Source organism: Emys orbicularis, chromosome 1 (assembly GCF_028017835.1).
Source record: "Emys orbicularis isolate rEmyOrb1 chromosome 1, rEmyOrb1.hap1, whole genome shotgun sequence".
NCBI lineage: Eukaryota > Metazoa > Chordata > Testudines > Emydidae > Emys > Emys orbicularis.
The window spans coordinates 308,629,020-308,652,603 of record NC_088683.1 but is presented as its reverse complement, the minus strand read 5'-3'; the positions used below and the strand labels follow the sequence as shown (position 1 = coordinate 308,652,603).

The 23,584-nt window shown below is 41.5% G+C and overlaps 1 protein-coding gene across 2 annotated transcripts in view; it reads left to right on the top strand.

Annotated features, from left to right (window-relative positions):
- Positions 1 to 23,584, top strand: part of LCP1 (lymphocyte cytosolic protein 1) — a 43,015-nt gene that overhangs the window by 12,550 nt on the left and 6,881 nt on the right. The window contains exons 2-13 of one of the 2 annotated variants that reach the window (XM_065401976.1): positions 3,156 to 3,246; positions 5,039 to 5,202; positions 5,751 to 5,880; positions 6,228 to 6,360; positions 13,537 to 13,618; positions 15,822 to 15,987; positions 17,752 to 17,894; positions 19,052 to 19,078; positions 19,409 to 19,504; positions 20,044 to 20,239; positions 22,374 to 22,452; positions 22,753 to 22,867. In XM_065401976.1, the coding sequence (XP_065258048.1) occupies positions 3,180 to 3,246; positions 5,039 to 5,202; positions 5,751 to 5,880; positions 6,228 to 6,360; positions 13,537 to 13,618; positions 15,822 to 15,987; positions 17,752 to 17,894; positions 19,052 to 19,078; positions 19,409 to 19,504; positions 20,044 to 20,239; positions 22,374 to 22,452; positions 22,753 to 22,867 (1,398 nt within the window). In that variant the 5' untranslated portion in view covers positions 3,156 to 3,179. Of the gene's footprint in view, positions 1 to 2,589; positions 2,600 to 3,155; positions 3,247 to 5,038; positions 5,203 to 5,750; positions 5,881 to 6,227; positions 6,361 to 13,536; positions 13,619 to 15,821; positions 15,988 to 17,751; positions 17,895 to 19,051; positions 19,079 to 19,408; positions 19,505 to 20,043; positions 20,240 to 22,373; positions 22,453 to 22,752; positions 22,868 to 23,584 lie in introns of those variants that run through there. The other variant, XM_065401984.1, reaches the window with a different exon arrangement.

Genomic DNA, 23,584 nt, shown 5'->3' with positions numbered 1-23,584 from the left:
ATTTAGTTACAACAAGTCAGGAAAAAGATCTTGGAGTCATCATGGATAGTTCTCTGAAGATGTCCGTGCAGTATGCAGAGGCGGTCAAAAAAGCAAACAGGATGTTAGGGATCATTAAAAAGGGGATAGAGAATAAGACTGAGAATATATTATTGCCCTTATATAAATCGATGGTACGCCCACATCTCGAATACTGCGTACAGATGTGGTCTCCTCATCTCAAAAAAGATATACTGGCACTAGAAAAGTTTCAGAAAAGGGCAACTAAAATGATTAGGGGTTTGGAACGGGTCCCATATGAGGAGAAATTAAAGAGGCTAGGACTCTTCAGCTTGGAAAAGAGGAGACTAAGGGGGGATATGATAGAGGTATATAAAATCATGAGTGATGTGGAGAAAGTGGATAAGGAAAAGTTATTTACTTATTCCCATAATACAAGAACTAGGGGTCACCAAATGAAATTAATAGGCAGCAGGTTTAAAACAAATACAAGGAAGTTCTTCTTCACGGAACGCACAGTCAACTTGTGGAACTCCTTACCTGAGGAGGTTGTGAAGGCTAGGACTATAACAGCGTTTAAAAGAGAACTGGATAAATTCATGGTGGTTAAGTCCATTAATGGCTATTAGCCAGGATGGGTAAGGAATGGTGTCCCTAGCCTCTGTTTGTCAGAGGATGGAGATGGATGGCAGGAGAGGGATCACTTGATCATTGCCTGTTGGTAGTCTCCCTCTGGGGCACCTGGCATTGGCCACTGTCGGTAGACAGGATACTGGGCTAGATGGACCTTTGGTCTGACCCGGTACGGCCGTTCTTATGTTCTTATGTAAGTTGGTGGCACAAGGGGCTATTAGGTACTAGGATTAATTGGGTGAAATTAAAAGGTACAGTTAGACTGGGAATATAGAAAAATTCCAACTAATGTGTGTGTGCTGGAGGGGAGGAGACATCAGGGTACTTTAGTGGTATGAATACAGCAGCATGCTGGCAGTTCCACTCTCAGCTCTGACACTGACTCTGTAGCCTTGGGTAAAACATTTAACTTTTCTGCTCAGTTTCCCCATCCGTAAAATGGGGCTGATAATATTGACCTCACAGGGGTATGTGAGGATTAATAACAGTGAAACCTGTGCCTTTGGTGGCCATTATTATCAGGTTGCATTGTACTTCATGGACCAAATTCTCCACCAGCATATGTGGGCACAACTCCATTGGTTTCAATGGGACCATTTATGCAGATGGTGAACTTGACCCAATATTTGTAACTGAATTGTGTGATAGTATGTATGTGCTATTATTGTTATTTACATTATCTATTGTACTGTGGAATAATCTTCCTGGAGCAGTGTTAGACATCATATTGCTTGATAACGAATCTAGCCTGGACAGTATAAACCTGCATTGGAAAATGGATTAATGAGATGCCCTAATAAGTCTTTTCCATGATTTCCTGTCCAGTAGGTCCCTAATAGTAATACTTCTCAATACTATTAATAAGAGTGGCCCAATTGTACAAAGCACTATACAAACACAAAAACACAGTCCCTGCCTTTACAATCTTATTTGTGTATTGTGTTATTCTTCTCTATAGGCAATGCTTCAAAAAAGTCTGAGCAAGATGAACCAGCTTTCTCTCCTGATGAAGAAGTCTTTTAGTTCTGATCCAGAACTTGCAGAGATTAGGCAGCTAAACTGTGCTACTGTAGGGTCAGACAGGATGAAAGAACCAACCACATTTTATTGCCTTTGGCTTATTTTTAATCCATTTCCATAAAGAGTTCTCCTTCTATGCCACACTTACTGACATTATAAATCAATGCATAAATTCAGGAAGGCATTAAACCTGAAATCCAGATAAATGGTGCCTAACTGTTATACTCAAATTATTGTAGCAAATGTGTCAAGTATCATCTTCCATTTTTCATATCTACCCTGAATATCTTTTACAAAACAATACAAATGTTTGCAATCTGGGCCTTCTCAATGAAGTTATGGGGTTGGGGTTTTTTTAGGTCTGAAGTGGTTTTAGTGCATTCTCTTTTGATTCTTTCCTAAATAAGGGCACTGCAACTCAGCAGCCACCCTCAAATCCTCTAACTAGGGCCCATATAGTATTCTAGTCTAATACAGTCCTTATATTATTTTGTAAATCGTATTTTATTTATTACACTAGTGCCTAAGGACCAACCAAAAGTGGGGCCCCATTGTGCTAGGTCCCGTACGAACCCAGAACTGTAGACAGTCTGTGCCCCAAAGAGCTTCTACTATAAACAGACAAGACAGGGGCAGGGCAGGACAATCCCAGTCCTATTACCATGGTATGGGAGCACCCTTCAGCAGTGCATGAAGCAATGTGACAAGCATCTGTCACAAGTGGAACTGAATCTTCCACCTCTGTGCAGCATTCTCAATGATATCAGAATGAAGGCACAATTGTGTTTAGAACCTAATCCTTCTTTGTGTTGCATTGGTGTACTGAGAGGGAGAGGGCACAAAATGCCTCTTTCTCCCACAGTGTGCCGATAAAACAATAGAGCTACAGTTTCAACCTCGAGCTGAGGAGATCACTAAAATGAAGGCCCTGTTACAACACTTGCCAGTGTATCCCACTCCAAGGGATACATGTTCTGCTAGCTCGAAGACCCAAGTAGGCCCTTAGCATGTATGCTGCAATGTGAAGCATTTGCTAATTGGTGATCCAAGCTGCCCCCCATGGCAACAGTAGCAAAGTGCTCCCAATCATGTGTTTTCCCCCAAACATCCTGAGCCATCCTGACCCACACTTGCAGGATGGCTTTGGGAATTCCTGAGTGTCCAGCATAATTCTGTTCTGTCCCTCCACAGAGTAATTAAGGCAAGTGAGGATGGGATTTAGGTATCAAAAGTATTCACCAGCCTTGACAAGAATTTTGGGCAGGACTTGGCAAAACAGCGCAGTTTGGTAACAAATCAATGTGGATTTACATCTATAGGATCAAAAAAGGTCACCTCTTAGTTACACTACTGGATACAGATGGAAACTGTGTTGTAAATTATGAAGAATGATGCAGTGACTTCGTGTCATGCTGTTAATTCTAACTTCTAAGTGAAATTGCTTTGAACTTCTGACTCTTAAAAATAAAAGGCACAAACTAATAACATGCATTTTCCTGCAGACTTGTCATTCAAAGAAGTAAAAAATGGCATCAACAGCACACATCTCAGAGGAAGAGATGACAGACTTAAGAGAAGCTTTCAATAAAGTCGGTGAGTACAGTTAGCATGTAACATACAACACTAGGTGAAGTTGTATTGTATCCCTCTGTACTGACCAGCTTCAGTTAAATGAGCCATGCTTCAGTACTGTCATACTGTGAAATGGAAACTATATGAAGTAATGTTCATACAACTGCAGTCCTTTTCAAAGAAAACCACTTTAGCCTGCTGTAGCTTTCTGGAAGTACAGTATTGGCATTCCTTTGCTGAATGAAGACAGCAGAAAGTTGTGAAACAGGTTTTATGAAATAAATTTGAAAACCTTTTTGAAAATGATACATGAAGTATTTTAAAGTATTTTCACCCAAACATTTATTTGAGGCAAATTACTGAGAAGACAAAACAAGGATTTTTGATATAACATAATACACTGGTTCACATCCCCTAGGGAAACTAAAACAAAGGCAAATTAAAAAAACCTCAAATGTACAGCCCCTTTTCCTTGATCCTTTTGTGCTCTATGTGTGTTTTTAAATTCATATCCCTTTTTCTACTTTTAAGCCCCATTCTGTTTTTCTCTGCTTACACTGGCCCATCTTTCTCCCCTGATTCTAAGGATATGCATTTCTGTCTCTCACAGCTCACTTATTCTCAGCCATTAAGTCCTTTCATTGCTACCAAGCATTTTTCCTCTCCCAGTCCTGATCCTCTCTCTAAGTCCTCTTCTCTCTACTAGTTTCTGTTTCCACTGTGAGACAGACATTGAAAGGACACTCTTCACAATCCCATATTAATCCATACTTCTGTTGCTAAGAAGCAGCCTCAAATGTAGATCCTATGTGGCTTTGCTGCAAATGGCATGGTCAATTTCCAGCTCAACTCAGGAAATCACAATATATACTTCTTTGAAATCTCTCTCTGGGCAAATGAAGACTACAAAACAAAATTTGGGACAATATATATATATATATACTGAGAGTATAGGAGAGTTTATTACAAATAACAAGTTGCTAGCATTTTCATATGTCAAAGAAAAAATCTGTCTACATGACATCTAAATAGTTTCAACATATAAATCCCCTCATTAAAAATTCCTTACAAATCACAATAGGCTGTGGTACAACTGAATGTTTCATTTTTAAATTCCATAGAATTCTGCATTTTGATGCCATGGGTTGCTGATGGCTAAACATTTGCACGTACAGGACCCTCACCAATATCCAAAGCAAAATGAGAAGCAATGAAAGAATGGGACAATATTGGAATAATCATACTTCTGTTATTATTTGCCTGCTACTGTTCCACATAACATGCAAGGTTACTGTCATAGAAAGAGATTAGAGAAATAAAATTATTTTACTAATTTTTCTCATTTGCGTAATTTGTGCATTCGAGAGCAATTTGTGGATAGTCATTTTGCATATTTTCAGAAATGCTCCTACAGACAGGGTAATCTCTGCCTAACTCACACTCTCATTTTGGGCCTTAATAAAAGAATGTAGTAGGAGAAAGCTAATAACTTTTGGTTTTGAGTTTGTTTTTGTTTATTTTGTAAAAACCATTAATTCAGTGTAAATTTAATAAATTCAAACTATAAATACATCCACATATCATGCTGCTACTGTAACATATATCCAACTATCATGCAAATTATTCCTTCTTTTTTTGTTTGATGGTCATTATAAACTTTCCCTGGGGTTGAAAAGGTCACTGCAATTGTTAAAAATAATTTACTATATTTTTGTTATAAGATTAAAAAATCATTACACATAATTCACATTTCCTGAAAAAACAAACTTTTCGGTGCAGACAGGTTCATTAAGCTGTTTTTTTTCCTTTACAGACATTGATGGAAATGGTTTCATAAGCAGTTCTGAATTAACAGAGCTGTTCAAAGCAGCCAATCTGCCTCTGCCAGGATATAAAGTCAGAGAAATCACTCAGAATTTGATGGCCACGGGAGATCAAAACAATGATGGCAAAATCAGCTTTGATGAATTTATTGCAGTGAGTAAAATGTTATTTTGGAGAATATCCTCTAAAAAGGGAATTCAGAAAAAAACAGTTTAACTTTCAAAACTAGAGCTGGTCAGGAATTGTTTGTCAAAATGATTTTTCAGTGGTAAATGCAGTTTCCACAAACTGGGACAAAAACAAATGTCAAAGTATTGGAATTTCCTGCAGGATGGAAATTTCAGAATTTCACTTACCTCTGTTCAAAACTTAAACTTCTAAGGGCTTGTCTCCAAAATACAAAGATTGTAGATTTCTAATACTCTTTAACTTCCTATTAATTAGTTAAAATATAAAAAAATTAAAAGGTGCCAATTCTGCAAAGGGAGCCACAAGTGTGAACTCTTGCTTCTGTGCAGAGTGCCCATTCAAGTAATTGTTATTATTACAGATTATTTATTTATTCGATGCCCACGTTGTTTTCAGCTCTGAAAAAAACATAGAGGACAGCATGGTCCCAAGAAACTTACAACCTAAAAGCTCATAGTTTTACTCTAGTTTTATAACTTGCAATTTTAAAATCACTCTATGTATTTTGAAAGGTTTTCCAGGGCCTGAAGAGCACAGATGTTGCTAAAACCTTTCGAAAAGCAATCAATAAAAAGGAGGGGATTTGTGCTATCGGTGGAACTTCAGAACAGTCCAGTGTTGGAACCCAACATTCTTATTCGGGTATGTAGAATCAATTGATATAGGTAGTAACTGCAACTAAATGGTTCCTTGGAGATCATTTCGTAACTGTCTGTGTGAAAAGCCTTAGGGAATTGCAGTATCGGTAAGGGTGACTTAGAATAGGCATATTTTGGACAAACTGTAATAAAGCTGAGGAGAAGTAAGAGCAGTATTTTGGCCGAAAATGCAACCTCCCTTTTTTAAAATAATTGTTCGGTTCCCAGGTAGAATAGATAAGTAACAGAAAAGATGCCAAATCACTTTTAATAAGAACTGACATTTTCATGTCAAGAGAATTGGTAAAAGTTTTAGGCTCCAAATTGATAGATCTGACCTTTTGCTTGCAGAAGAAGAAAAGTACGCCTTTGTGAACTGGGTTAACAAAGCCCTAGAGAATGATCCTGATTGCCAACACGTGCTCCCAATGAATCCAGACACTGATGACCTCTTCCAGGCGGTTGGTGATGGCATCGTGCTGTGGTAAATACCACCTATGTTTCCCTACACAGTTAGGCCTTGACCCTGTGAAAACTGATGCATGTGCTTACCTTGAAGTACACAAGCAGTTGCATTGCTTTTAGAGTTAGGCATGTGTGTAATTCTTGCAGGATCAGGGCCCTAGTGATTCTCTTTCTCACACATCTTTTCTCTTAAGAGATTATAAGCTTTTTTTAAACTATTGTTTATAATTGAAAAATAGATATTTTATATGTTAAAAGTACTGTCTCTGTCCATTAGAATCAGGGGAGAAATAACGGAGCCAACAGGAGTGAGCCTGAGTAGAGAATGAGTAAAAACTGGGTAAGGACCTCAGAATATAGAACCCAATGAGTTTTATATACTTATTTGCATAGCTGAAATGTCCTGCATTACACAACATAAGCCAAATCCTGAAGTTCTCACTCAGTCCTTACTCATATACAATTCTTATGTTGGATTAGTTGGAGATTTAGATTAATAAGGACTTCAAGACTTGGCACAATGGAAATTTTGCTTAAGATAAGAACGGAATAACTTAGTAAGGGCTTCAGGAGTTGGTTCCACCTTTTCCATTAAATGATACTGAAACACAACCAACCTGCCTAAATGTGAAGAGCTCTGAGCAGCCCAAGGTTTTACAACTTACTATTAAAGAACTATATTGTTAGATGCAAAGGGAAAATTCCACGTCAATCATGCCCAGTAAACACATGAATGTGTCGTTCTTTTTCTTCTGTATTAACTATGTTTTGTAATAGTAATAAGAAACTTGAGACAGGGAATTTCTAGGGGGCTCCTATCTAGAGGCAGGGCCGGCTCTGGCTTTTTTGCCGCCCCTCCCCCCCCCCCAGCGCCGGGGGGAGGGCGGCGAGCCTGCCGTGGCTCTGCTGGCGGCCGGAGCCCCGGGAGGAGGGCGGAGAGCCCGGCCGGGGCTCATAGACTCATAGACTTTAAGGTCAGAAGGGACCATTATGATCATCTAGTCTGACCTCCCGCATGATGCAGGCCACAAAAGCTGACCCACCCACTCCTGGAATAATTCTCTCCCTTGACTCAGCTGTTGAAGTCCCCAAATCATGATTTAAAGACTTCAAGTCGCAGAGAATCCTCTAGCAAGCGACCCCTGCCCCATGCTGCGGAGGAAGGCGAAAAACCTCCAGGGCCTCTGCCAATCTACCCTGGAGGAAAATTCCTTCCCGACCCCAAATATGGCGATCAGCAGAACCCCGAGCATGCGGGCAAGATTCTCCAGCCAGACCCACATTGACCATTGATACTAATTACCAGCGATGTCACGTTATTGACTTATTGACTAAAATCACGTTATCCCATCAAACCATCCCCTCCATAAACTTATCAAGCTTAATCTTAAAGCCAGAGAGGTCTTTCGCCCCCACTGTTTCCCTCGGAAGGCTATTCCAGAACTTCACCCCTCTGACGGTTAGAAACGGTCGTCTAATTTCAAGCCTAAACTTCCCGACGGCCAGTTTATATCAATTTGTTCTCGTGTCCACATTAGTACTAAGCTGAAATAATTCCTCTCCCTCCCTGGTATTTATCCCTCTGATATATTTAAAGAGAGCAATCATATCCCCCCTCAGCCTCCTTTTGGTTAGGGTAAACAAACCGAGCCCCTCGAGTCTCCTTTCATACGACAGGTTTTCCATTCCTCTGATCATCCTAGTGGCCCTTCTCTGTACCCGTTCCAGTTTGAGTTCATCCTTTTTAAACATGGGAGACCAGAACTGCACACAGTACTCCAAATGAGGTCTCACCAGTGCCTTGTATAACGGAAGCAGCACCTCCTTATCCCTACTAGAAATACCTCGCCTAATGCATCCCAAGACCGCATTAGCTTTTTTCACGGCCACGTCACATTGCCGACTCATAGTCATCCTGCGATCAACCAGGACTCCGAGGTCCTTCTCCTCCTCCGTCACTTCCAACCGATGCGTCCCCAGCTTATAACTAAAATTCTTGTTAGTCATCCCTAAATGCATCACCTTACACTTCTCACTATTAAATTTCATCCTATTACTATTACTCCAGTTTACCAGGTCATCCAAGTCTCCCTGCAGGATATCTCGATCCTTCTCCGAATTGGCAATACCTCCCAACTTTGTGTCATCCGTAAACTTTATCAGCCCACTTCTACATTCGGTTCCGAGGTCAGTAATAAATAGATTAAATAAAATCGGACCCAAAACCGAACCTTGAGGAACTCCACTGGTAACCTCCCTCCAACCTGACAGTTCACCTTTCAGTACGACCCGCTGCAGTCTCCCCTTTAACCAGTTCTTTATCCATCTCTGGATTTTCATATCGATCCCCATCTTTTCCAATTTAACCAGTAATTCCTCATGCGGTACCGTATCAAACGCTTTACTGAAATCGAGGTATATTAGATCCACCGCATTTCCTTTATCTAAAAAATCTGTTACTTTCTCAAAGAAGGAGATCAGGTTGGTTTGGCACGATCTGCCTTTCGTAAAACCATGTTGTAATTTGTCCCAATTGCCATTGACCTCAAGGTCCTTAACCACTTTCTCCTTCAAAAATTTTTCCAAGACCTTGCATATTACAGATGTTAAACTAACAGGCCTGTAATTACCCGGGTCACTTTTTTCCCCCTTCTTGAAAATAGGAACCACAGTAGCTATTCTCCAGTCCAACGGTAAGAACATAACATAAGAACATAAGAAAGGCCGTACTGGGTCAGACCAAAGGTCCATCTAGCCCAGTATCTGTCTACCGACAGTGGCCAATGCCAGGTGCCCCAGAGGGAGTGAACCTAACAGGCAATGATCAAGTGATCTCTCTCCTGCCATCCATCTCCATCCTCTGACGAACAGAGGCTAGGGACACCATTCTTACCCATCCTGGCTAATAGCCATTTATGGACTTAGCCACCATGAATTTATCCAGTCCCCTTTTAAACATTGTTATAGTCCTAGCCTTCACAACCTCCTCAGGTAAGGAGTTCCACAAGTTGACTGTGCGCTGCGTGAAGAAGAACTTCCTTTTATTTGTTTTAAACCTGCTGCCTATTAATTTCTTTTGGTGACCCCTAGTTCTTGTATTATGGGAATAAGTAAATAACTTTTCCTTATCCACTTTCTCAACATCACTCATGATTTTATATACCTCTATCATGTCCCCCCTTAGTCTTCTCTTTTCCAAACTGAAGAGTCCTAGCCTCTTTAATCTTTCCTCATATGGGACCCTCTCTAAACCACCCCCGAGTTTACAGATTCATTAAAAATTATCGCTAACGGGCTTGCAATTTCTCGCGCCATTTCCTTTAATATTCTCGGATGAAGATCATCCGGTCCGCCCAATTTAGTCCCGTTAAGCTGTTCGAGTTTGGCTTCTACCTCAGATACTGTAATGTCAACCCCCCTCTCCATTATTCCCCTCCGTTACACTGCCTCTATTCCTAAACCCTTCATTAGCCTCATTAAAGACCGATGCAAAATATTCGTTTAGACATTGTGCCATGCCTAGATTATCCTTAATCTCCACTCCATCTACAGTCTTCAGCGGTCCCACTTCTTCTTTCTTTGTTTTCTTCCTATTTATATGGCTATAAAACCTCTTACTATTGGTTTTAATTCCCCTCGCAAGGTCCAACTCTACACGGCTTTTGGCCTTTCTCACTCCATCTCTACATGCTCTGACCTCAATAAGGTAGGTTTCCTTGCTGATCCCTCCCCTCTTCCACTCTTTGTACGCTTTCTGTTTTTTCTTAATCACCCCTCTGAGATGCTCGTTCATGCAGCTCGGTCTAAATCTCCTGCCTACGATCCGTTTTCCCTTTCTCGGGATACAGGCCTCCGACAGCTCCTGCAACTTCAACTTGAAATAATCCCAGGCGCTTTCCGCCTTTAGATCCATAAATATGTTAGTCCAATCCACTTCCCTAATTAGTCGCCTTAATTTATTAAAGTTAGCCCTTTTGAAATCGTAAACCCTAGTCTCCGATTTAATTCTGTTAATCCTTCCATTTAGTTTAAACCGAATTAGCTCATGATCACTCGAGCCAAGGTTGTCTCCTACAACCATTTCCTCAACGAGATCCTCACTACTCACCAAAACCAAATCTAAAATGGCATCCCCCCTCGTCGGTTCAGTAACTACTTGATAAAGGAATTCATCAGCTATCACGTCTAGGAAAATCTGAGCCCTATTATTGTTACTAGCATTTGTTCCCCAATCTATATCCGGGAAGTTAAAGTCTCCCATGATTACACAGTTCCTATTAGTATTTACTTCCCTAAAAACATTAAAGAGTTCTCTGTCCATATCCAGGGTAGATCCCGGCGGTCTATAGCACACCCCAAGCACTATCCCTGGGGAGGCTCTAGTAGTTTTTTTACCCAATGTGAGTATTGCCCAGACAGACTCCGTCTTATCCATTCCATCACTTATTATTTCTTTACAGTTTACCTCATTATTGACATACAATGCTACTCCCTCACCTTTACCTTTGTTCCGGTCGTTCCTAAACAGCACATACCCTTCCGTACCTGTACTCCAGTCATGACTACTGTTCCACCACGTTTCGGTTATTCCTACGATATCCGGTCTCATTTCTCGGACCAGGAGCTCCAATTCCTCCATTTTGTTACCTAGGCTTCTTGCATTGGTGTATAAACATCTTAATTTATGCCGTTTAGCCTCCCTCACATTAGTTATCCGATTTGGTACGGACACCGTACCGCCAGTCTGACCTATTAGTCTAGAATCCATCCCCCCCCCTCCTCCTTATGTCCAATCTCTTCCCCCCGGCTATATCCGTTCTTATCTTGTCACCCTCCTTCTCAATGTTGTAATTTGGCGTGGAGATTAACTGGACATCTCCCAACCGTCTCCCCCGAATTCCTAGTTTAAAGCTCTTTTGTTGAGATGAGCCAGCCTCCCTCCCAGAAGTCTATTTCCTTCCCTACTTAGGTGAAGTCCATCCCGTGAGAACAGTTGTCTGTCCCCGAAAGCCTCCCAATGGCCATACATCCCAAAGCCCTCCTTATAGCACCACTCCCTTAGCCAACTATTTATCATCACAATCCTGTCAGCCCTTTGCTGCCCTTCTCTAGGAACAGGCAGAATCCCACTGAAAATGATCTGAGCCTCGATTTCCTTAAGCGTCTTCCCCAGCCTGGCATAATCTCCCTTGATTCTCTCTAGCGAGAACCTAGCCATGTCATTCGTTCCTACGTGAAGGATGATCAAGGGGTTCCTACCTGCTCCTTTTAGGATCCTTTTCAACCGCAGGTCCACATCCCGTATCTTAGCGCCCGGCAGACAGCACACCCTTCTGTTCTCTGGGTCCGCCCTGGTCACAGGCCTGTCTAACCTCCTCAGTAAGGAGTCCCCAATCACATAAACCTGCCTTTGCCTGGTGACAGTGCGATCTACTAATCTATCCCCTGTTCCCTCTAGTCGCAACCCCTGTCTGTTCCTATTTTCCTTTATAGTCCCCCTTATGCCACCCTGTACCGTCCCGGGGCCCAGATTTGGTGCTGTCTCCATCAACTCCTCCCCTCTTTCTATGGGACTAGCCGCTCTTCTCTTCTTCCTCACCCTTCCCCCCTCCACTCTTCCCGGCGGCCAGAGCGCCGGGGGGAAGGCGGCGAGCCCACTGCGGCTCCGCTCTCCCCGGCGGCCAGAGCGCCGGGAGGAGGGCGGTGAGCCGGCTGGGGCTCCGCTCTCCCCGGCGGCCAGAGCGCCGGGGGAGGGCGGCGAGCCCAGTCGCGGCCCCGCTCTCCCCGGCGGCCAGAGCCGGAGCGCCGCGCCGCCCCCCTCCAGGTGCCGCCCCAAGCACAAGCTTGGTGGGCTGGTGCCTGGAGCCGGCCCTGTCTAGAGGCATGCAAAATATTTGTGATGCAAAAATTATGGTTTTCACATTTTATTGTGAACGTTAAATTCTGCTGAAGTCTGCCTATTTTTTGAGCAAAATTGAGGCCATTTTTGTACAGACTGGTCCATTTTTGAGTGAACATGGCTTTGTGTCAAAAATGTGTGTAAATTTGAGGATTTGGTTGCAGTTGTGGACAATGAAAATAGCTTTTTTTTTTTTTTTCCAAATTTTGCATAAAATCTTTGGAGGTAGAGGGTGAAAAGCAACATGAAACTGAATATTTTGACATGAATTTTCACAAAATGAACATTTTGAATTTCACACAGGTTTACTTTATTGCCCTTTTTGGCCACTATTCAATATATCTGCTTGTCACCTTCCCTGCCTCCACTGGTTAGGAAAAAGCTGTGCTAAATATTGCAGTACGTGTGTATATGAGTGTGTGTGTGTGTATGTGTGTGTCTCTCTCTCTCTCTCTCTCTCCAGCGTTCCTGGACTTTCTAATGCACTAAGCAAGTTCTTGTGTCAATTCAGTCTCTGGATATCTGATCAACATGTCACACTCTGCACTGATTAGGTCTCAACTGGCGTATTGTGTCCAGTTCTGGGTGGCACATTTCAGGAAAGATGTGGACAAATTGGAGAAAGTCCAGAGAAGAGCAACAAAAATGATTAAAGGTCTTGAAAACATGAACTATGAAGGAAGATTGAAAAATTGGGTTTGTTTAGTCTGGAGAAGAGGAGACTGAGAGGAGACATAAGAGTTTTCAAGTACATAAAAAGTTGTTACAAGGAAGAGGGAGAAAAATTGTTCTCCTTAATCTCTGAGGATAGGACAAGAAGCAATGGGCTTAAATTGCAGCAAGGGAGGTTTAGGTTGGACATCAGGAAAAATGTCCTAGCTGTCAGGATAGTTAAGCACTGGAATAAATTGCCCAGGAAGGTTGTGGAACCTCCATCATTGGAGATTTATAAGAGCAGGTTGGATAAACACCTGTCAGGGATGGTCTAGATCAGTGGTTCCCAAACTTGTTCTGCTGCTTGTGCAGGGAAAGCCCCTAGAGGGCCGGGCTGGTTTGTGTACCTGCCGCGTCCGCAGGTTCGGCCGATCGCAGTGCCCACTGGCCACAGTTTGCTGCTCTGTGCCAAAGGGAGCTGCTGGAAGCGGCGCGGGCCATTAGTGCAGGGGACTGGACTAGATGAGCTCTTCAGGTACCTTTCATTCCTATGATTCTATGATTTTATGATGAAGGTTCAAAATGACTTTGTTGTAGGCAAAGTGACATATTTCTCACTTGCGTTTATTCTTTAATTTACAGTAAAATGATCAACTTTTCAGTGCCAGATACAATTGATGAAAGAACAATCAACAAAAAGAAGCTCACTCCATTCACTATACAGGTACTGAAACATCAAGTATAAATGCTGAGTCTCTGTTATGTAATTAATTAGGTGTAATGCTATAAATTTCATGGCCCTGCACAATGCAGCCAGACACAGTTTGTGGCAAAGTAGGGTACTTGAGCTGCAATTCTGCAAAGATTTATATCCATGCTTAATTTTGAACTTGAGAATGATCCCATTGAAGTCAATGGGACTACTCATGTTCTTATAATTAAGCAAGGTATAAATCTTAGGAGGATCTAAGTGATAGGTGCCTAATGAATACTACAGATGAGATGAGATGAAGACAATGACAAATTCAAATATGGGTTAACCGCTAGAATACTAAATGCAGGGGTGGAAGTAACAATAAACACTTACTGGTACAAGGGCCTGGAAGGGGCAGGGCCTTGGGCGGAAGGGGCGGGGCTGGGGTCAGCTTCCCCCAGCCAGCCCATCCGCGCTGCTTGGCCTGCATCGCCCCGGGCTCTGGTGGCGATTTAAAGCATCCGGGGCTCCGGCTGCTGCCGCGGTAGCAGTGGCGGTGGCCAGAGACCCGGGCCCTTTTAAATCGCTGGCCCTGGGGTAGGTGCCTCTTTTGCCCCCCCCCGCCCCCCCCCCGTCATCAGCCTGGAGGGGGGCAAAAGGGGCAACGATGTTAAAGTGCTGCCACAGCAGCACTTTAAACAGAGTCCTTAAAGTGCTGCCGTGGCAGCGCTTTAATGTCGGCTGCGTACAGGCCGGTACTGGTGGCCACTTTTTACCGGTACGCCGTACCGGCCTGTACCGGCCCACTTTCACCCCTGAGTAAATGACACCTGAGTACTGTGATTAAGTGACTTCCCCATGGTCACACAGGAATTCTGTGGCAGAGCCAGAAACTGAACCCACATCTCCTGAGTTCCAGTCTAGTGCCTTAATCAAAAGGTCATCCTTCCTCTAGAAAATACCACATATATGAAAGATGGCTGAGTTAACGTTGTTGGGCCCTTAGCATTTGCATTTTCTTTTGTGATTTTTATCTGTTCAACCAGCGTGTTGGATTCATTTTGTAACATACATTGCGTGCATGTGTGCACACCTTCATTTTTTAAAGATGAAATTCTGGAAAATAAAATTCTACCTGCCAAGATCTAAATTCAGGTTTATTCTATTTCCTTTACAATAATATGTAGAGATACATCATTCTATATACAGTATATATGTACCTCTGTACCAGGATATAAATAAATATCTACTATATATGTACACATAACCCACTGTAGCCTTTAGTTACTCTGATTAAATGGAACATTAGCCAGGCTCAAGTGAGCTTAGAAGCCATTAAGTTTGGTTTCTGTGCTGCAGTCCACATTTTTTTCCAGTTTTAATCCTCTTGGTCTTATTGATGCAGCACAGATCAATCCCTGTCAGATTTAGACATGATTTAATCAATATAGCTTATGCTTTAACTTAACCCTTTTACAACTGTCAAATAAAGAGAGGGTGATTATTTTTCAATGCTATAAATTTTTCATTTTATGACAATTTACGCTTTGTGTCCCTGTGTATTTTCTACCTAATCGAATGTACCTCTCACACTCACGGTGGTGAAATCCATGTGATAAATTGCAGAGCCAGGAAACAAATGGCATTTGTCATGCACCTTTGCCTGCCTCACCTGCCCTCTGCCTACTAATCCATCTCCCCAGGGGCTTATTCGAACAACCCAAGCCTTTGAGCAGATTCAAACTGCCCTTTTGAAAAAAGAAAAGAAAAGAAAAGAAAAGAAGCCACCTGCCCGAAATGTTTCTTCTTTCCATCCCACCACCTTGATATATTGAAGCTCCTTCTTTCCACCCCACACTCCTCAAAATATGGATTTTCTCTCTCATCCCATATTCCACCAGTGTAAACACCAGAATGAGCAATATCCAGACAAGGACAAGTGAGGGGCTTAAGGTCCAATGTCTTGTAACAGTTCAGGACAAGAAATGGAAGCTTTTTAATTTTGCAAAGGAGAGGTTCCCTGTGCTGCAGAAGGGCACAGGATTTGCTTTTACTCCTGGGAGTTCTAAGCTATCACACCCTAGGCCCTGATCTGAAAAGGGTTATACCTAATTTTGCTCACTATATTTCCACTGAGTTCCCCACCCCCTCTTTAGTTCTCCTCCTCCCTCCCCTCCACTATTTAGTTATTGCATAATAAGAAACCTCTTTCTCTCTCTCTCTCTCTCTTCAGGAAAATTTGAACCTTGCTTTGAACTCTGCCTCAGCCATCGGGTGCCATGTTGTTAACATTGGGGCTGAAGACTTAAAAGAAGGGAAACCTTACCTGGTCTTGGGCCTCTTATGGCAAGTTATCAAAATTGGCTTGTTTGCCGACATTGAGCTCAGCAGAAATGAAGGTACATGCGGTACACTTTCTCAAACCAGTGCTCTCATCTTTAGAAGTGTTATTTCAATGAGTCCTGTGGACTCTTAGGGCTTGTCTCCACTTACTGGAGGAATTGACGCACGGCGATCGATCCACTGGGGGTTGATTTAGTGGGTCTAGTGAAGACCCGCTAAATTGATCGCCGATCACTCTCCCGTCGACTCCGGTACACCACCGGAACGAGAAGCATAAGGTAAGTCGACGGGAGAGTTTCTCCCGTGGATCCAGCGCAGTGTAGACACTGCAATAACTCAACCTAAGGTACGTTGACTCCAGCTACATTATTCACGTAGCTGGAATTGTGTAACTTTGGTCGACTTAGCTCCATTGTGTAGACCTGCCCTTAGTCAAGTCTTCATTGCCTCTCTTCTTCACTACTCTGATTCACCCAGTTCTAGTCTCCATAAGCCCAGAGGCCCCAAACTTTCAGTCCAACCAAAATGTGTATCCTTGTCTCCTTACCTATACCTGGGATCAGGAGCACATCATGCTACAGTCAGGAAGCCCTGCTGGTTTCCTGTTCTTCATAGAATCCAGTGCAAAATCTCCCTTCTCTTAAAAATGACACACGCACACTGCTCTCCAACCATATATTTTCCTGCTGCTTCTTTCCCTTCTCCCCTGGATTTGATACCCAGTCACCAGCACTTCTTATAACCTGTACCACCACCGCCTCTGCCGTCTCCCCTGAACATATTGCTTGGCTTCTTCATTCTCCCCTCCACACTGCTGTCCTGCTGAGGGCTGGCAGTCCCACTGGTATCTCCAGTTGCAGAGAATGGCTCCATTTTCCTCTCTTTCACTTATTATATAGTGATGGTATCTAGAAGAGGCAGCAAAGCTCACTCTTCTTCCTTGTTCCCAGCTGTTTTTAAAGGCCTGCAGGCTCTCCTTGCAATGAAGAACCTGGCCACTTGTACAAACAGCTGGAAACAAAGGAGGGAGCCAGCCCCAGGTGACCAGCCAGCTCTGTAAATCACCAGCCATTGCTCCAGAGACTACCAGTGATCCATAAACCACAGCTGGGAATTTCTGGACTATTCATACCTTACTTTCTAAACTGCCTTGCTCTCCATACTGATGCTCTTCATTCTTCCTGAAACTTAGCCTTTGTACCCTGCTTCACCGCTGCCCGGCGACATCTGTAGATGTTACATGCATGAGACAATATACTGTAAGCTATAGATGTTACTTTTCTTTGTGTGTTTAGTGTGCAAAAAGCTGGAAAGCATTCTGTGTCACTTGTGAATGAACAATGCTCTAATACATTGTGTTGGGTTTTTTGTCTATGTAAAATGTAGCTCCTTAACATAAAATGAAAACCAAACACATTTGAGAATGTATGGCATGTGAAATAGAAAAACAAAATTAAAAAGCCAAAATGTAAATCTGCCAGTAGAATAACATTTTTTTATTTGAGCACGGAAGGAGGAAGTGGGGTTTACAATTCTTTGATGCAACAGTTATACAAAACACTGCCCAGAAGACAGCAAAATGGCTGTAACATCTCTAACAACAAATTAATTCCTTAATAATAAAATAACTGTAGGCTCAAGGGACAGCTTTCGCTTTACTTGAGCCTCTCAAATATATAAACACACTGATCTCCCCCATTTTCTTCGGTGGGAGAAGGATCAGGCCCTTGCTCAGTAAAGGAAGTTAAGATGGATAAATTAAGAGCACAAATATTCCTGTGCATGGTGTTTATTTTTCTTTCCATTTTGTGCTTGCCCAGCTCTGATTGCCCTTCTGCGTGAAGGAGAGAGTCTAGAGGATCTGATGAAATTATCCCCAGAGGAACTGCTGCTGAGGTGGGCTAACTATCACCTGGAGAACGCTGGATGCAACAAAATCAATAACTTCAGCTCAGACATCAAGGTATGAGAAACACTGATCAGCTACAGCAAAAATAACAACCCCAAGCTTCAGCTTTCTCCTCTGGACTGAGCTTGTTCACCTGGAGGTGATGGCTTAGGCCACAATCCTGAAAACACGTATGTGTGCGCTTAACTTTAAGCTTGTAAATAGTCCCGTTCAATTCAATACGACTACTCACTTGATTAAAGTTAACCACGTGGGTAGAGTGTTTCCAGGGTTAGGGCTTTAGGGTATGTCTACACTGCAGCTGGAGGTGAGCCTCCCAGTCTGGGGTAGACAGAGTTGTGTTGGCAGCGCTTGCATTAGCATGCGAAAAATAGCAGTCTGGATATTGCAACTCAGACCGAGGCTTGGGCTAGCCACACAATAACAAATAAGAGTAGGAAGAAAATATGAAAGATTTTGAGCCCAATTCTACAGTCACCTCATGCATAAAATTTCCACTGAACTCAATAGATATTTTTTAACTCAATAGATATTTTTCCTGGAGAAGGGCTGTGGGACCCTCACCCTTACATAGGCAGGCTGGAGAGTTATCTAATGTAGCTAATTAAATCTAAACTATGATTTATGTCACATCAATGTTGGAAAATATAAAGTAGACATTGACTTCAACAGGGCCAGGATTTCAGCCTATGTAACTATTTACTACTTCTAATCAGCTTTGCCTCTTTTATAAATACATATGTTATACAATGAATGTATGCTTACAAGGAAGCATTTGGGTAGAAATCTGGAAACTTCAGTGGAATTACTTGTGCACATGAAGACAAATTTCAGCAGTAAAGGTTTGCAGGATATCACCCGGAGCCTTTTTCCATGTATCTAAATAGTAACAATTTCTTGGTCTTTTTTTCTTTTTTAAATCTGAATCTTTATTTGAAGGGCTGTATTTATGTTTAAGATGATTTCTGACGTGAGATTAATTTTTTGTACACATGGAACCAACACTATGCTTTATAAAGATGAAAGTAAACAGCATGTGAAATCTTTGTCTTGTTTTAGCCTTTTCCTAAAAAAATGCTTTTTAACTTGTCAGCTTTAATGTCTGTCCTTGAAAACTTTACTTTGTACTTTGTGACCATTTCAACGTTTCTTTAAACTCTGCTTTAAACTTCTGCTTCCTCCTTCTGTCTGTTCTTTTACTAAACCTTTAGCTGACTGACTTCTACAGCCTTATAAAGGTATATTTTTCATATCTCTAATTTAATATGTTCATATTAAATCAATTCTATCCTTTTTTCCTAAATGCAACATGCAGTATTGTGTCTAATGCTTCCAGCTTTTCCATATTTAACGTTTTAATTACTTTATAAAACAAACAGATATGCAAACCAGAAGGCATACAATGGAAACTGTTAAATGCTTTCAGCTTGATTAATTTAATTATGTTGTCAAATGGTTGATGTAATAAAAACAAAGCATGCTTGCTCATTGTTCATCGGAAGTATTGGCATGCAAAACCTGGCTTTAGATGTGACTTTTCCCCCCTTTAATTTCTTGGTCTGTTGCAGGATTCCAAAGCTTATTACCATTTGCTGGACCAAGTTGCCCCAAAGGGAAATGAAGAAGGTATTCCAGCTATTGCTATTGACATGACAGGATTAAGGGTAAGATGATACGCACTTATACACTAACATTCCTAGAACCTAGGATGCACTGTAATACCTAAACAAGCAAACTAGATTTACCATTGGAGCGTAATCCTGCATTCAAAAACCAAAAATGCAGAATTAAATTGATATGTGATAACAAACTATCTTCCAGCATGAGTTATCACAGAAGCTTTAAAAGCCAATGAACCAGCTAGACACATTAGCAATACTTTGCCAATATATGTTTACGGACATTTTTCTGGGTTATTTTTCAAGCTTATCCTATGTGTTAAGATTTATCTTAAACATTCATTTTAATGTCGCATGGTGTAGCACATTGATTTTAGTTAAAAGCAATTTGCAGATATTGACGTGATTTGTAATGTGGAAAAGGAAAATGTTATGGATTTAAACAAGAATGTGTTGTAGTTTTTACAGCATCAGTATGAAAAGAGACAGCACGTTCATGTGTATTATGAGTGTGATATTTCAGTGCTATTGGATGTCAACATATTTTCATGTTTTTGCTGACTGACGCGTTTGATATCTCTTAGGAGAAGGATGACATCCAGAGGGCAGAGTGCATGTTGCAGCAAGCAGAGAGATTGGGCTGCCGGCAGTTTGTTACTGCCACAGATGTAGTCCGTGGCAACCCCAAGTTAAACTTGGCTTTCATTGCCAACCTATTTAACAGATATCCTGCCCTCCAAAAACCAGAGAACCAGGACATTGACTGGAGTTCTATTGAAGGTAAGGAAAATACAAATAAGAATTGGCATCCAACTGAGGCCTCTGACTTTTAACATGTAACTGAGACCTGGTTGGGTAATTCAGCTGTTAGCTCAACTTTCTCCTGCCATGTACTTACTGCAACATTAGCCAAGGCAGGTTTGAGGATGAGATATTGCTGTGTGTTACTTGCATGTGGCTTCAGATATAGTTGGCTCCCTTCACTGTAGGTGTATTTGTTTGAATGCACTGTGGCTTTATGCCTCCTTGGTTTGTCTAGACTAGAATTCGTGGTCCTGTTTAAATTAGAGTTAATTGACTAGGGAGGTTGTGGAATCTCCATCATTGGAGATTTCTAAGAGCAGGGTTAGACAAACACCTGTCAGGGATGGTCTAGATAATACTTAGTCCTGCCATGAGTGCAGGGGACTGGACTAGATGACCACTTGAGGTCCCTTCCAGTCCTACAATTCTATGACTCCACAAATGGTAGTTCCAGTTTTGTGTCCTGGAACAAACATTTATGGGATGTCTGAACTAGCATTTATAATTGTATTTGTCAATTAACTTGATTTAACTAACAAACAGTTAAGTTAAAACAAGAGCAAAAACTCTAGTCTAGACAAATCTCTTATGGAGTTATTATGAGAAAGGCACAGTTTGCTTTGTTGCACATCAGATCTCCTTTCTGAGCAAAGTGAGTTCTTGTCTTCTGTGGCACTAGAGCCACCTAAGCTTATTGACTTTAATGACTTCAATATCTGTGTGGCTTACAGTTATTGTGAGCTGACCTTAGTTCTTTTATCCAATATGACAACTTGGAAATGTCCATTATAAACTTATTTCCTTTGTATGTAAACCTCCTAAAAAATTTTTGTTTGGACTGAAACTTCCTGCTTGGTCTCAGCCCAAAGTTGAATTTTTCTGGGAGGAGGTTCTGCTTGGAGATTTTTAAGTTAAATGAGCAGAAAAAAAGTATAATTTTCCCTCTTTGCTAATATTTTAGAGACTTTTTCTGTGCACAAATAACTCACAAACATCTGAATGCAAAACTTTAAACTTTGCATGTGTCTAGACATCAATCAGCAACAGTCACTGATAGCTTTTTGAAGAATTCTAAAATATAGGTAAATTATAATCAATGAAAAGCAGGCTTTTGCACATGCTCAGTGTGACACTTCTATTAAATATTGTTGTGTAGCTGACAACAACAACAACAACTAAGGAGTTCTTTAAATGCAATTTCACCAGTCTGCAGTAGCAGCGCAGTTTTGCAAAGTGCTGATCTTTCTAGTCCAATGCAGCAAAAAACCTAAATTGTGTGCTCAAAACTAAGCATAAGCATATGAATTTCTTCACACACTGCACAGTCAACCTGTGGAACTCTTTGCCAGAGGATGCTGTGAAGGCCAAGACTATAACAGGGTTCAAAAAAGAACTAGATAAGTTTATGGAGGATAGGTCCAACAATGGCTATTAACCAGGATGGGCAGGGATGCAAAACCATGCTCTGAAGTGTCCCTAACCTCTGTTTGCCAGAAGATGGGAATGGGCAACATGGGATGGATCACTTGATGATTACCTGTTCTGTTCATTCCCTCTGGGGCACCTAGCATTGGCCACTGTCGGAAGACAGGATACTGAGCTAGATGGACCATTGGTCTGACCCAGTATGGCCGTTCTTATGTTCTTATATGTTCTTATGAGTAGTCCTATTGAAGTCAATGAGATTTTTGTGTGTGCTTAAAGTTAAGTAAGTGCTTTGCTGGATTGAGGAAGAATGCTCAGCTCCATACAAGATCAATCTCTTATGTGGTGTGACTGCAGACGGCAACTCATCATAAATCTGTATTTTCAATTGCTTCTAACTTTCTCACAAAGCTCATGCTGAAATGTCTCATGATTCGACACAGACTAAAGTTGAATTTCTTAAGTAAGTTTGAGAACAATCTGCTCAAATATGACAGTGCATATGGTATGTACAGAACATTACCTACTGTTCTGTACTCTCGTATTTCACTGCCTGTTGATATTTCATTCTACATGTCATTTTAGTATACAGTAAAATCTGCATTTATATTTTCCTTGTTGTAAAAAGTTTATTTCACTGAAGTGTTGTCTTGAGGATCTGTTGATTGATATTCTGTTATTTTAGGTGAAACAAGGGAAGAGAGGACATTTAGGAACTGGATGAACTCCTTGGGTGTTAGTCCCCGTGTCAATCATTTATATAGGTAAGGAAAGTTATCCTTCCTTTAGATGACTAATGTGATCTACATCTTAAGAAAAAAATATTTCTAGAAAACATGAACACATTGCTAGTCCTTATGAAAACAGATGCCTCTGTTTCATTCTTTAGGAAAATGTGATTCGTTCTACTAATGCTTAAATTAGAATCATAGAATATCAGGGTTGGAAGGGACCTCAGGAGGTCATCTAGTCCAACCCCCTGCTCAAAGCAGGACCAATCCCCAACTAAATCAACTGGATTCCTTGCTCACATTATAAGTCACAATATGTTTCCATTGTTTCAGTGACCTGTCAGATGCCATGGTTATCTTCCAGCTTTATGAAAAGATTAAAGTGCCGGTAGACTGGAGCAGAGTGAACAAACCACCATACCCTAAGCTGGGTGGTAACATGAAGAAGGTAAAAAAAATTGGCATGGTTCTTATGAGGATATTTATTCCATTTCATCTACACTACTGCTTAAGTCGATGTAAGTTACATCGCTCGGGGGGGTGAAAAAAGCTTACATCAACCTAACTCTTCTGCCTCTCAGGGAGAGCGATCTCCCATTGACTTATTGCGTCTTCACCAGACCCACTAAATTGACGCCGCTGCATTGATTGCAGTGGCGCTGATTTAGCGGGCCAGTGTAGACAAGCCCATAGAGAGCAATCGACCCATACATAGCCCCATTCATTACAGATTGACTATGCACATGTTTGAAAATGGAACTGAGTCCTTAATCAACAAATTACAAAGTGTAAAGTCTGATTTGCCTTTGTTACTGTGGGTTACATTTTCAAAGAATTCTCAATCTGGCCTCCTTTTGTGTGTATGTAATTTTGCACCTGCAGACACTTGCATCTGTATTCTTTCGAGTGCAAACAATAGCATGTAGCATCTGCATGTGACAGATGATTGTGCTTAAAAATGTCTGTGTAGGGACTTGCATGTGCCAGCAGACATTGTTCTCAAGTCATAAGTAGATCCAACCAAATTATATTTTTATTGTCTAATCAGTGTCTACTTTCCATGAGTTTCCTAATAAATTCAACCATGTTTCACAAGCTGGATGGATGGTCAAACATTATTTGTGATATCAAGAAACTTGACATTTTTCTATCAGTCTTTAAAAAT